The 15,994-nt window shown below is 33.3% G+C and overlaps 1 protein-coding gene across 2 annotated transcripts in view; it reads left to right on the forward strand.

Moving 5' to 3' along the window:
- Positions 1-1,599: 1,599 nt before the first annotated feature.
- The window catches only part of LOC118189853 (speckle-type POZ protein B-like), a 38,857-nt gene continuing 24,462 nt past the window's right edge, over positions 1,600-15,994 (forward strand). Inside the window, exon 1 of one of the 2 annotated variants that reach the window (XM_085821556.1) lies at positions 1,600-2,088. In XM_085821556.1, coding sequence (XP_085677682.1) covers positions 1,932-2,088 — 157 coding nt within the window. In that variant the 5' untranslated portion in view covers positions 1,600-1,931. Of the gene's footprint in view, positions 5,742-15,994 lie in introns of those variants that run through there. The other variant, XM_035360534.2, reaches the window with a different exon arrangement.

A 15,994-nucleotide genomic window follows, 5' to 3' on the forward strand; every position in this document is an offset into this window, starting at 1 on the left:
AAAGTGCACCACATCTATTGATGACAGAAGAATAAAAAGACTATGTCTCCAAGATAGAAAAATGTCATCAGCGGCCATCAGAAGTGATCTGAATGATGCTGGTGTTTCTGTCAGTTCAAGAACAATCAGGAGAAGATTAACAGATGTTGGACTGAGAGGTAGAATTCCACGGAAAAAGGCCTTATCTTAATTTTCAGCAACGAAAAAGAAAGACTACAGTGGGCAAAGGAACACTTTAATTGGACAGATGATCAGTGGTCACAAGTTATATGGAGTGATGAAACTAAGATATCGTTATTCGGTAGTGATGGGCGAAAATATGCAAGACGTAGAATAGGAGAAGAGCTACATCCTGACTGCATTCAAGCAACTGTGAAGAACCCAGTTAGTGTTATGATCTGGTCATGCATGTCAGCAGATGGTATTGGTCGCCTTCATGTCGTCGATGGGACACTGAATGCCAGAAAATACATTGACACTATTCTAGAACCAAAACTTCTACCTTCCATCAGAGATCTCTTTTCCAACAATGCTTCGTTTATTTTTCAGCAGGATTCTGCTCCTTGCCACACGGCCAAAATATCGAAAGAGTGGTTTCGTACAAAGAGCATTAAATTGTTGTTATGGCCAGGAAACAGTCCTGACCTCAATCCTATCGAAAATTTGTGGCACCGCTTAAAACCTCTTGTCCGAAAGAGGCGCCCATCAAATAACAGGGAACTAATTGAGGCTATAATTGTTTCCTGGCATCATGTAATAACGAAAGAAGAGCTTAAAACTCTTGTCAGCTCAACGAAACGTCGATGTGAAGCTGTAATCAAAAATAAAGGGTACCCTACTAATTACTGATAACTCACTGCAATCATCACTATCTAATGTATATCGATAACTATTATCGTTTAACTTTTTTTTGTATTGCAAATAATTGAATTCTGTGTTTTGTATTGAATTCAGTTAATTCTCTTTAAAATGATATATACAAGTTCGCATTATGTGAAACGTAACGTTTTCTATAAGCATGCAAAGTTCAAAAACATAATTTTCCAAAAGTGTTCACAATTTTGGCCACCACTGTACATAATTAAGTCCACAACCTTCTTAATCAGATGTGTGGTGTTCCTATGGTAAGATTTTGCTATGAAATAACCAATGGTAAGATTTTGTAATTTCCTATGGTAAGATTTTGCTATGAAAATGAAATAACCAATAAGAGGAAATGCTGTGTTGCTATAAGAACAACATACGTACTTTCGGTTTTAAAATAATTACTCAGAACTGCAGAAGAGTGGCGAAATGACAAAACAGTTAAGTTTTCTCCTGGAAGTATTATTATGCTATGTTTAATAAAGTATATATTTTTATAAATGTGTCTTGCCTCACTATCAAATGTGGTGTTGCTATGGAAATGAAACAACCATTAAATGAAATGCTATGCTGCTATCGAAACAATACACGTACTTTCGGTTCTAAAAATAATTATTCAGAACTGCAGCAGACGGACGAAATGACGAAGTTTTCTCGTCGAAGTATATTATTATGTTATGTATAAGTTTATAAATGTGGCTTGCCTCACTATCAAACTTCCATAAGTGTCGCTAACCCGCTTTGCGAAATGGAAAACAAACTTCATAGACACTATGAAATGAAAAAATAAAAATGCTATAGATAAATGAAGCAAAGTCCATAACCTGCTTTGTCAAATATTTAAAAGAAAAATATTTTCATTTTTAAAAGACGATTCGCCGGCGCTAGTCCCGTGCATTGGTGGTGATACTTTCACTTATTCCAGTCGTGGCTGAGCGTTAATCAAGCGAATGAAGGGCTCATATCTGTTATCGCGACAAGCTAAGATATTAAAGGTTTCGTGATATCTTTCATTTGCTCTAATTTTAATGTAAGAGGCAGTCGCTAGGATTGAAATACTACCGTGCATGATGTCGAAGCACGAAGGTGTTAAATTCACATTCACCTGGATTATTGAAAATTTCAGCATGTGTCATCAGTCGATGGGGCAATTTTTTGACAGTCCATTATTTGCTTTTATTTCTTTACCTGGCATGGAATGGAGTATACGCTTATATCCAAATGGTAAGCTCAGTAATAATTCTATAGTTGTTTGTCTAGTAAGAGCTGATGATTTTTCTGAAGAATGTAGCGTCAAATTCAGCATGCAGATAGATTGTAATGAACAGGTGTTGTTTAGAGTAACTGATGTAACTAAAATCTTTAATGTTAAAACAGTATGGGAATCCGAAAACTTTCTTAAAAACGATTCCTTTCTCCTGTATTTGACAAATGACATTCTCGTCATAAAATGCACTTTGCAACCAATGTGTCAGCATAGTGAGGAAGACGTATTTCCGCCTCTTTCGTACGAAAACGGAATTTTCACAGACGTTGTATTACGAGCCGAAGATACATCCTTTAAAGTGCATAAAGCAGTTTTATGGGCAAGGTGGCCTAAACTGGCAGAAAAACTGGATGAAAAGGATACTAGTGAACAAGTTCTGGATATTCAACCGAATGTGTTGGCCGCTATCATTGAGTATATTTACACAGGAAGCATAAATTTCAGTCCATCTGAATCTTTAGAATTCTACCAGGCTACTGAGAAATATAAAATTCGCTGTCAAAATTCTTTACCTTTTATTGCTCAGAAAGTGAAAACCCGAATCAATGCAGAAAAAATATCATTTCAGTGGCCAATCGAAAATTTCTTCAGCCTACCTGGTAATACAGATTTATACAGCTATGTGTTTGCTGTCAGAAGTGTAAGTTCTTGTAAATGGAATTTAAAACTGCATATTTTGAGCTGTCAAGGAGTGTTCGAAATTTTCCTCTGTAAAGCAGACGACAATGAATGCCCACCGATTTTTGTGAGAAGCAAAGTATCTCTTCATGGAGTAACTGCTCATAATGAACACTTGTTCGAAATGGACAAAAATTGGAGACTTGCGCAAAAGTATAAAATAATGAGTAATTCAGTACTACTTGAGTGTGAATTTAAATTTTCGAACTGCCATTATTCTTCTGAAATTCTGGAATCTTCGTGCAAGTTTATTTCTTCTACAAAATGCCCTTATTATACCAGTAATTTTAGAAGTATGTATAAAAGCGGAAAATTGTCGGATGTTAATATAGTAGTCGGTTCAGATTATTTCCCCGCACACAAATTTATTCTGTGCGCACGATCCTCGGTATTTTCTAGAATGTTCCACTCTGAAATGAGTGAATCGACAAGCAGCAGTGTTGTGATATCTGATGTGGAACCTGATATAATGGATGAACTGCTTTTGTTTATGTATTCCGGAAAGCTAGAGAAACCCTTGGAAGAAACAGCAATGCTATTGTACTCAGCAGCTGATAAATATGACGTACCTGCTCTCAAGAAAATGTGCTCATTATTTCTGAAATTCAATTTCCACATCAGAAATATATGCAGCGTTCTGCAGTTAGCTGATATGCATTCCGATTCTGATCTATATCTTAGCGCATTACAGTTTTTTTCTATCCATGCTCGAGAAATTTTCTTAACCGATGAGTGGAAAGAGATCTCTGAAGATAGCTCGTGGGTTAAACATTTAGAAAATGTGATGTGTCTTAAAAATCACAGGAAATAATCGATATAAAATGTGACCAGATAACTAAATAGCTTTGCGACTGAAAAATATGCTATTTCATATTAATCATTGATATGTCGTGCATTTAACACAGTTTAGTACACTATCCTCTATTTAGCACAGTTTTATTAAAGAATCATGAAGTCAGAATAACTACGAAATCTTTATTTAACAAGTTAGAGAGTTTGCTTAACTCAGATAGAACACAGAGTTAACAGTCTTTGCAAACATTTAAACATTAAAACATTTGAAACGTTGAAATATAGAACTTACAAGATACTTATTTTTAAGTTTTAAATATTTTCAGGCTAACCTGTTAGGCAATATTATGAGGAGTATATTCCATAAAAGAAGGTAACATGCTGAAAAGAATGAAGCACAAATACAACGTTAAGCACAAAATCTTTAAGACTTCTTCATCTGAACATAAGTTAGAATCCTATCTCGCCAATATCGTCTGGAGCTCTCTTTTTTGTTTTCCTTTTTTTGACGTTGCCAAATTTCGTTATGTAAAAGTGACACTAATTTATTCTAACATTCACAAAATAGGTTATTTATGTGAGACTGCTTTTGTAAAATTTTCTTTTATATAATAATTGCACATTCTTAGCAATGAAAAAAAGTGAATAACTTATTCATTTATATGATTTAAAATATTATGCAAAATTATTGTTTGCTGTTTTGCCATTGCATTTTATAAATTCGTTATCTCCTATACTTAAAAACTTAAACGAAGGAAAAATTAAGTTGGAAAATCAAAATCTAAATTATACCTCTAACTGCTTTAGAACAGTGGCAAAATTAATTAATTTTGAAATGTAATCAAAGAAAATTATAGCATCATAATTCGAAACTTTGCCTTGATTATGTTTGAATTCTGATATTTGAATTTCCTTTGATTATGTTTTGAATTAAAATATTTGATTTTGTTTTGAATTTTATATTTGAATTTATTCTTCCCCTCTTTTTTTTTTTTTAATTGTAGTCCAAAGGGGAAGGGGTCCCTGAACGACTATTGTTTTCGTTTTGCGACTTTGCGTTGGTTCACTACAAATGTCCGTTTCACCTTTCAAACTGTTGCCATCAAATGTTAGAGTAATTAAATAATGAAAAATCTGCATAAATCTATGTATATCTCTCGCACTGTGATGAAACAACGGTACATAGAGCCATCGAATTTTGAATAACGTAATCCAACGCCGAATATGGACATGTGGAAGTTCAAATTTGGAATTTGTTTTTTTATCTATTTCATATTTTGTAAAACCTTAACGAATTTTTGGTTAAAACTCAAGGATTTCAAAGCAAGAAATGGCAACATTGTACAGAAAAAACATTTTTATCTCCAGCGCGCGAGACTCTGTATCGGAAATTCTAAAGGATATGCTCAATTTAAAACTATTTTGCGATATTGCTCTTGAACTGAATTTTATGGTTTATGTGCGAAGAACGTGATATTTAATAAATAAAGGTAAGAGACAAAATTTTAAAAAAAAAAGCCCCTTTGGACGTAATTTAAAATGTGAAACCATTCAGAATTTTTTTTTTTTTAAATTTCTTATTCTTATTAATTTTTAGAGTAGTAGTTTGCTTTTCTATTTTTTTGTGCTAATTACTTACTCTTGTTAGCTTTTTATAGAAGTTTTTTGCTTTAGCAATTTTTATTTTTATGCCATATGATTATTCCAAAACTGATTATGATATTTTAATTTCCGTCAATTATGTTTTCAATTATAATATTTGATTTGGCTTTGATTATGGTTTGAATAATTTTTTTTTATTTTCCAGTAGCATTTTGCGTTATTAATTTCTATTTTTTTATTTTCTTGCTAATACCTTATTCTTGTTAATTCTTTTTTATTATTATTATTATTATTATTATTCATTTCGTTATTCCAAAATTGAGCATGATATTTGAATTTGCTTTGATTATGTTTTGAATTGAATAAATGTGTTAATATTTTAATTCAGTACTTTATAACTTATAGCTAATTATTTATATTAACACGCATTTTTTGAATTTTAGCCAAAGCCCTCGAAAGTATATAATATGCAAATATTGATGAAACAAATTTTCGCAGTCTTCTTTTACGTGTTTATAATAAAAAAATTTTTCATCCCTGTTAACATGTTACTTAACACTCTTGTTTTAAGAGATTATAAAAATTCTATTGTCATTCCCTTCTTTCCATCAATTAGCTACAAAGTTGCACATATTTTGCAGAAATTTAACTTTCGGGTCGTTTATTCTCCCATCAATAAAATTCCGAGTTCCATACTCAAGGACCCCTTTCCGGATATGAATTCCTGGGGTATTTATAGGATTCCTTACCAGTATGGTTTAATTTACATTGGCCAAACTAGGAGAGCCTTAAAGTTTCGCGTCAAGGAACATGAGGCATATGTTAGAAAAAAGGAAACACAGAGTCTTCTGTTGCCCAACATTATTGGTCCGAAAATCACACTTTCAATTTTTCTGCTGCCAATATTATTCAAAAAACATCTTCCATTGGAGAATTGGATTTTCTAGAGGCATTTCACATTCAAAAAAATCTTTCTGTTCTAGTTAACGATCCTAATTCCAATCCATCTTTGCCTTCGGCCTTTAAAGAAATTATGTTTTAGTTCTGGTTTCATCAACAGATGGCGCCACTAGCTTATTTTCTGTCTCCAGGCTTTCTTATCTTATCTAATCATATCCTATCTCGCTCATTTGCTCTTTTGCAGCTGAGGATGGTGGTTCGGTAAAACCACCGAAACTAGTCCTGTGAAAATTTGAAAATATAAACGCTGATTTTGTTGTTTGACTTCTGAAATAGAAATATATATTTATTATTATTATTTATTTGTTATTTGAAAGGAATACTTCTTTATCTATTGTAAGCTTTATTAAATTTCGTTGCATAAATTTATTGGGTAGAAGATAATTTCAGTAACTGATAAAAGTAGAAGACAACTTGGAATTTATTGTTGCAACGAAATATTTAAAAAAATTTCCAAAGCCAGCAATATACGGATAAGGTTTGCACACGCATTTCTGAAAGAAGAAATGTTCTTCCTTAGTGGAATAATTTAGTACTTGCGAAGCATTTTGCATACATTTTTGAAGAGCATATGTTATACAGTTTGATCTCTTATTCGTAAGTTGTTTCAAAAAGTAAAATTAAGAGATCAGGGTTCGTACACATTTCTGCACATGGAAATTAAGTACTTTTAAGGACCATTAATGAAAAAAATTAAGGACCTATGAGCAAATTAATAAATTCAATTAAAAATATTATCTATGCCTGAACTTCACTTTTGTAATACCATCCAAAAAATAAAATAGATCCCTAAGTAGGATGCATTATTATTAAACATAATTAACATAATTATTAGTAAGTTTGAGTATAAATATACTTTATGAAATTTATTAAACAGCATTAAATATTTTACACTTATAATAGTTCAGCATATTTGAAAGAAAGTAAGTGACATTTTATTTACGTTTTACTAATAGTTATAGTTTCATGTCGGAATTTTTTTTTTTTTTTTAAATGTCTTATTACTTGCTCAATCTAGAGGTTTAGTAAATAGCCAGGTAGATTTTATGTCAAGGGTCATAGGTTAAAATGAGAAGTAAAATCATAATAAGACTGGCTGTTGTCACCGCTGCGTCTTGCCTAAAGAAAGACCTGCAGACCAGAACAAAACTGAGAGGCCTGATGTGGGCACGGTTAGCTAGTTTTTAAAGTTAGTTGGGCTCTGTCTGTTGCAGTTAGTGTCGTAGCTCCGTGTAGAGTTCCAGGAATCAAAACTCAGTTAATATACTTTAAGGTGTCGTAGCTCCGTGTAGAGTTCCAGGGAATGTAATCCAGTTAACATACTTTAAGGTTCCAATAAGCCACTAAAGCACCAGAGGTGACACTAAGCTGCTTTGTATTATTTTAGGTCTCACTAGATACGAAGAATAAGTTTTACATGAATTTTTACATTTTTGTGTTTTACCTTGTACCACGCTAAGAAATAATGAAAGGCAATAACTCACTTTAATATGCACAGATAATTTTTAAGGGTAAGCAGTTAGTTATAAATTGAATTAGATAGTTTAACCTTAGTCATTATGGATTTACATGACCACTATTAAATTTTACCTATTTTTTTAACAATACTGTTAAAAGTCCCTATTAAAATCACAATCTAATAAAATTTCTTTAAACACTTTAAAATACATGCAATTTATGTCATTGATTCTTCAACGATATTAGGATAATTATACATTAAAAGCTACAAAACATTTATGTTTTATAGCAACAACACACAACAAAATATTTATGCTTCTTTTTAATTTGAAGCCTGTCCAGACATTTTGGCTAATTTATATCGATTTCCCTCTCTTTAAGCATCTTTACTAAGAATTAGAAATTTCTCTCAATATGCAAACCAATGTTCTCATTAGTTTCTGCGTGGTTTATCTCCTAAATTGTCAACCTCTCCACAATGTATCTATGAGGGTTTACTTGATCTGGTAAAAGTTAAATAGTCCAAAAACTCCCGACAGACGTGAAGCAAATTATCGCTATGTCTCAAAGTAACTACAAAGTCAGAAATAAGTAAGCCTCTTATTTAAAAAGAACTTAGGTATGTTCTTATGCTAACTAAATCAATTAAAGTTTGGTGTGATGTAGTTAAACAAGAACAATCAAATTCAAACAAAAAAAATGTGGACTAGTGGTCAAAGAATACACAATTTAATTTTAAGCTGGCTCAGTTCATGACAATTTTAAATGTCGGCAGCAGTAATCAAAGACGAATAATTACAAATTATCAGAGCCGGCAGGAACTAATGCAAGGAGCAAGTAGAGGTCAGAAACACACTCCTACACTCCAAACACCTCAGTTTAAAAAATGTCCAGGTGATTCCCATTCTGGGAAAAAAATGCAAATGGGAAATTATAGTAAAAGCTGAAATTGTAAACAACTGAGTAATTTACATAATAATAACTGTACATATCTTTGAAGAATAATTTTGTATATTCAGTTTCTTTTGTCTACATTTTCTTTTCATTTCAGAATTTTGGAATTTAATTAAATATTTCTGTTATTCTAAAAAAACTAAATGCATTTAAAATGTGCAGAAAAAGCTGCTAATTTTATTTTTTAGTAATATTAGATAGTTATTCACAAGAGATATGAAATATATATAGTAAGGGCCGGTTACAGAGCTGGTGTGGCATAATTTTTAGAATTTAGTGACATACCCAGCAACAAAATGTAGAAATGGCAAAACCTTTAGAATTTAGAGCAGGCACTGGAAGTAGAATTTAGAAAGGCATTAGTCAGCAAAATTTAGGATCTACACAGAGAGGTTTAATATTCCACGTGATTGCACTAGGTGGGAAAATGCCTAGCGTCAGACCAGTGTATGATGCATTAAGACATATTAGATGAATCTCTTAAATTGCCAGTTTTCAATTTCTTTATTAATCAAAAAATTCCTTTCTATAATGCCTGTCCATGTGATAGATTAGAAGCATTTTTAATATTTTCCATACTTGTGTCTAGTGAAAAGTAGAGAAAATAAAGGAAAGATAAGCATGTTAAGAAAAAGATTCTACTATCAGAAGTAAAACATTCAAATATTATGTTTTCATTGTTCTTCCAGATGTTATCCAAAAAGTAAGAAATTCATTGCAAACTTTCTTTGCAATTTTTGAGGAAAAGTAGAACTTTGATGAGGCTTAGGGAAGACAACAACTGCATGTTTCCATACTTTTGGGAAGTCAGAGAGCTTGATAACTGAGTTAATTATTTTAGTTAAGTACGTAATTGCAATAATTAGAAGATGCTTGAGTGCTTTGGGAGAAATGCCATCACATCCAGTAGCTTTTTTAGTTTTTAAAGAGCTAATAAAATCCGCAACAATTCTCGGAGAAGCAAGAAAGGTGAAATTAGGTGGTCCAGGGCTATTAAGGAAAGAATATACTGTTCTATTGACTTTGGTGATATGATCATTATCATATGGGGAAGCATTGGGAGTAAAGGTATCTTCAAGAATGTCAGCGAAAGTATTGGCTTTATCTTCATCAGAATAAACAAGTCCATTGGAACCATGAAGTGGAGGAATCTGCTTGAAAGGCTTTTTGAATTTACGAGCAATGTCATAGAGGGAATTGTCCTCAGTAGCAAGAGTGTTTAAGAAGTTGCTCCATCGTTGAGATTTAAATTCCCCGATATCTTTTTTAATGGTCCTTTGAAGAGCGTTTAAGTGAGCTTTAATTCTTGGGTCTCTAGTAGATTGCAATAATTTCCGGATGCGATTTTTATATTCAATATTTTGCCTGACGTTATTCGGAAGAGGAAGAAAAGGATGATTACTGATGAATTTATTGGTAGCAGAACTTAAAGCTTGTTCAACACTGTTGGCAAAATTTTGAATTTCCGCGTCTAAGGCTTCTTTACTGCTAATGCAATGATTTCCTGGTATAATAATCACCTGACTTTGTCAGTAGACGTTTTGAATTCGCTGTTTAGTAATTTTCTAAATAAATTAATTGCACTTGTAATTAGAATAAGATAAGTTTATTTTTATACAAGAAAATTACAAAACATGTTCCTTTTCCGTACTTATGGCTCATAGTATCCCATGTGCATTTACATAGAATAAATTTCTAAATAAATTAATTAAAAAAATTATTTAAAATTTTTAATTATAGACTTAAATAAATTAATTAATCTTCTAATGATTTTATTTTTATAGAATAAAATATGCTCCTTTTTCTAACTTATTGTTCGTATTTCCCGATAATTTCTAATTAGAATGAAAATTTTTTTAATTATCTACTTAATATTTAAATATACGGGAGTCTCTGGCCATAACAAACAGGAATTATTGTACTTCGAATACGAATATATATATATATTTAATTTAAGGTAGTCATTTGTTTAATCTAACCAAATGCCTTTTTTCTAATTATGTTTATGTATAAATAGGATTAGGATTATTTAGAATATCAAAAGCGCTCCCGGGCTATTTGCTTAAGGAGAGGGAAGTCTGTTAGCCACGGCTTGACTCCGAGACGAACTGCCAGGGTGCAACACTTATTTCTTTATATGGAGGATTTTGTGGATTAAAAGTTGGGTATATCAGTAAAAATATAAACCATTAGCCAAAACATGAGCATTTCTTTATTTTTTCACATACACACGCATAACCCCCCCCGAAAAAAAACGAATAAAAGTTAATTAACTTTGTATCTTCAAATTGTTGAAGAAGATTTATATTTATAGATTTTTCTGACGTGTCACTCGTGTTCATGTTTAATAGCAATGAATGTAAAATAAACTGAAATTCCAAATAAGTTAAATATAGAAATCTTTGCATCATTGTATTTGCAACAAATGCATAACTGAAATATAAAATGGAACAAGAAACGAGTATAAAAACCATACCCTTCACTCATACCCCTACTAAATCTCCTTATGGATGGATGGATATATCGCTAATAATCTGCTCATGGAATTTTGCGCTTTTGGACTTGAAAAACGGATTGTCCAAACGTGGACTTACAATACTCCTTGGACTTTGGAAAGCTGTTCAAGAGGAATGGGATAAAATACCTCTTCGGATACTACAAAAAGTTTTATTCTCTTAAAAGAAAATTACGGTGTAGAAAGAAGGTGAAGGAGAAACGATATCACGGTATAACATTTAAAACACGAAAGTGTTAGATAAAATATTTGTATAAATAAATGAAAATCGTCTAAAATATGTGCGAAGAACCTCGTAATTACTGAACATAAATACATTTCATGCCACTTTTACTGCTACCACGTATAACTTAGTATTGTAGTTTGTGTAAATTTACATCTTTTACGATGATTGATGATTCTTCAATGACAGGAAACACATGAATGCGTGATATAACTACATCATTCAGGAAACGTAAATCAGAGCAATCAGAATGAGAAAAGAAGCTTTTTATAAATTTGAACATAAAAAACACGCGGAAAATTTTCAAGAAATTACGAACTGCAACTTTCTTAAATTATTAAATTTTGTTTGCTACAGTAAATTTAGGCAGGAATGCATGCAAGATTGAACAGTCTGACATAATAATTCAGGACATTAAAAACAACTGGAAGCAACTTATTATGTGCACTGAAAACTGCCCATATTAATTTTATTTTTTCCATCTAGCAAACGAAATAATATTTTTAGACTATTACTTTGCTTATTCCAAGCTTTATTAATTTCATATTTTTGAACTGGATATTAATAATTGATAAAAATAGATCATCAGGATTTAGTTGTTGGAATAAAATATAAAATAAAACTTCCGAGATCAGCAAAATGTGAACAGATTTTGCAGCCATGTTTTCAAAGGAATGTCTTCTTTCCCAATAAAATTTAGAATCTCGTGAAACTTTGTATATACATTGTTAAGTGTATAGGTTCTTAACTTTTGACTTTTATTCATCATTTCTCTCAAGACAATGGAATCGATAGAACTCATCAATATAATGCTTGTTATAGAAGTTCTAACTATTTGACAAAATTAATGTTAAAAAGCAACTAGAAATATGCACAGGCCTTGAAAAATTCAAGTAAGTCAATGAATGATATTAAACACAAAATTATAAAACTTGTAGGGTTTCTATTTATTTTAACTGACATTTATTTTAAGTTTAAACTATCTTTCCTGTCAAGCCTTACTTTCCCCTGGAATTACCAATGCCAGAGTATGTAAATTTTAGTAGAACGCGCAAGGATTCAAATTGTCAGCGGAAGTAATCTGAGTTATATAGAAGGGAAACGAGTTCGAAAGTGTGCTTTCTTGCTTCACGAGCGTGGAGGTGGCTAGTTAGAAACTGAAGAACCACGCGTTTCGGCCTGTGTGCTTGCCTCGGCAGATTGTTAATCTTTCAACGTAATATTCAGAAGTTTGCTGAATTATCAGCGGTATTTTAGAACGCGGTGAGGTTAGTTACGTTTAAAGAGCCTCGTAGTTAATCACTTGTTACTATTCTTTTCTTAGTTTCTTATTTTTATTTTACCGCCGGGTCGGCGTAGTTTGTGAGCGTCAAGAGCATGCATTTGTAATTTCTAAAGTTGAATAAAAAGGGATTTAAACCCTTCTCAAGACTTTGTCTACTTTCCAGTTCTTTGCAGTCACCACTATTGTTGCGTGCTGGTTGGAAGCGCGCAACATTACATTGGCGCCCGAACACTTGTCGAACTGAGATGGCCGAAAATTGGATGGAAGTTGCTGGACAACAACAAGAAATGGCAAGCCAATTGGAAGGATTTGGATACCTGGTCCAGACGATGAGAGCGTCAATCAAGCCAAACGTCAATTTCGACGGAAAAAATTCGGTGGCGATATTTCTAGAAGGCCTCGACAATCACTTCCAGCTCTACCCTGTGTGTGAAAGACAAAAAGTTGCCATCGCCACATCTGCACTAAGAGGACAGACCGCGCTATGGTGGAAGAATATAGGCAAATTTTTATTAGGGGAATTCGGAGGCCAGACATATACATTTGAAAATTTCAAAAAATCGTTATTAAAGGCCTTCCCCATAGTGAAAGATTGAGCAAGGTTAGAACCCGAACTGTATAGTTTTTATCAACGGAATATAGAAGAGTTGACGGACTTTATTCTGCAAAAAATTAAGCTGACGAATATGCTGTATGGGAAGAAACCCGACGCGGAGATTATTGAAATAATCTTACCAAGATTGTTACCTGCTGTTCAAGACTACTTCGAAATTAGAAACCCAAGCACATTGCAGGAGCTCTTCGAATTGGCGGTCAAGTTTAAAAATCGCAGAATAGCGGAAAAAGCTAGAGGGGCATCGTATTCTCAAAGTATCCGAAGGAAATCTTCAAATGAGCAGACCAGAAATGCAATGCTCTTATGGGGGAAAGAGCTATCAAGCTAACTCATCGAAGCTCGAAGGACAAGGTCCAAAAAGGAAATTTGAAAACAACTGTCCGCGTACCCAGAAGGCAGAAGTTGAAAGGAAAGCTTTAAACGAGTAGAGGCGCATGTGAAAGCGAGGGTCCAGACCCCGGAAGTTTTGAAAAAATCCTCAAGAAGACACTTAAATACGGTCATCGTAAAGAACTCACAGTTACCAATTATACAAGTCCTGGTTGGCGATGTACCAGTAGAAGCCCTCATCGATACAGAAGCATAAGGTAATTTTATGAGTGATATTTTTTTTAAGAAGAATTTTAATAGGTTTTGATTAGTTAAAAATAAAAACACAGAAATCATAGCAGCGCAAGGACAAACTTGTCATTGTATTGGAAAACTATCTTTAAAAATACAAGTTCAGAACGAAAGCCTTAAAGTATTAATTTTTGTAGTAAAAAACTTGCAAAATCCACTTATTTTAGGTATGGAGTTTTTAAGGGCCGCGAGGGCCAAACTCAATTTTCAGGAAAGTTCTATCGTGCTGGAGATGGATCGGAGGGTGGTGGAACCAGTGGAACAACCGCAAGTCGACCTTAGCCATTTGAATGACCATGAAAGTCAAGCCATCCAGCAAGTGGTGAGTACTTTTTCAAACTTGTTTTCAGAACGTCCTGGTAGTTGTCAAATAGTTACGCATGAGATACAGTTAACTGCCGACAAACCCTGTAGGACTAAACCTTATCGCTATGATAAACAAAAAGAGCAAATCATAGAAGAACATATTCAGGAAATATTAAAGAACAAAATAATAACGCCCATAAATAGTGAGTACGCGAGTCCAGTCGTACTATGTAGGAAAAAGAACAAGTTTCCTCCTTCGGATAAAAGGGCTTGGAGGTTTGCTATCGATTACAGAAAACTTAATAGTGTTACTAAATTCCCAGTTTACCCTTTGCCGGTTATAGAGGAAATTATTAGAAAGATTAAATCTACAAGATACATGACTACGTTGGACTTAACGTCTGGCTACTATCAAATAGCTATGAGACCCGAAGACGTACATAAAACTGCGTTTATAATAAAATCGGGCACTTACGAATTTTTACGCATGCCCTTTGGGTTATGTGGGGCCCCATCAACATTCCAGAAAGCTATGGACATTGTTCTAAAGCCTGTCCTAGGAAAATCTACTTTAATCTATCTAGATGATATAATTATAACGAGTAGTACGTTGGAACAACATATTAAAGATCTAGAAGAAGTTTTTAAATTATTAAAAGAGGCCGGTCTTACAATTAACGCTTTAAAATGCAAGTTCGCAACTAAAGAACTTAAATATCTGGGTTATAAAATTTCGCAAAAGGGTATAGAAACTCAAGATTCAAAAATAAAAGCAATCAAGAATTTCCCACCTCCCAACACCGCCAAGAAACTTTCTTCTTTCCTTGGGTTATGTTCTTATTATCGGTCATTCATAAAAGATTTTGCTAATATTGTTGAACCCTTGTTAGTAATTAAAAGAAAGAAAAGTAAATTCACGTGGACAGCGGAAGCAAATAGCGCATTGGAAAGGTTAAAAGAAGCGCTCATCAATGCCCCTGTTTTGAAATTCCCGGAGGGGGACGAAAACCTGGAAATTGCAGCAGATGCGTCGGACTATGCTGTGGGTGCGGTTCTTATGCAAAATGGCCATCCTTTGGCATTTTTTAGTAAAACGTTGAATCATACACAAAGGAATTATACAGCTACAGAGAGAGAAACATTAGCCATATTAATGGCTGTACACAAATTTCGAGTTTATTTCGGCAAAGCGCCAGTAACAGTCTTTTCGGATCATGCGGCTGTTGGTAGACTTTACTCGGGGAAAAACGTAACGCCCAGGTTAATAAGATGGGCTTTAAAACTCCAAGAATATAACCTCATAATCAAATATAAACCGGGTAAGGAAAACAATGTAGCTGACGCACTTTCTCGTATAAAACTGGACGATGAAGGAAATGAACTTAAATGCGCTGTGTTGACTTCAAAAATTTTAGATTCTAGAGATACAATTATTGCTGAATTGAAAGCTGATCCTGAATTTGGAAGTATCTATGCATATTTGAAAGACCCCGTAAGCTTTGAGCACACAGATATCGATGCGATAAGAAATAGAGCAGAAAACTATGAAATAATAGATAATTTATTATTTTATACGAAAACAACAAATGAAAATCTCGAGTACAAACCAGTCATCCCAGCCTCGCTTCGATTAAGCATTTTGAAGGAATTACACGACGCGAAAACAGCGGGTCATTTAGGGGTCAGAAAGACTTTAAAAAGGGTACGCGAGGCGGTACATTTCCCGCAATTATACAAAATAGTAACTGCGTATGTCAGGTCCTGCAATCAATGTCAGTTAATAAATGATATTAATTACAGCCCGTCCGGGTACTTAAATAGCATTCGCGCTACATTTCCGAATGAAATTTTAG

This window comes from Stegodyphus dumicola, chromosome 8 (genome assembly GCF_044657685.1).
Source record: "Stegodyphus dumicola isolate Sdum_Otavi_A_Nest chromosome 8, ASM4465768v1".
NCBI lineage: Eukaryota > Metazoa > Arthropoda > Arachnida > Araneae > Eresidae > Stegodyphus > Stegodyphus dumicola.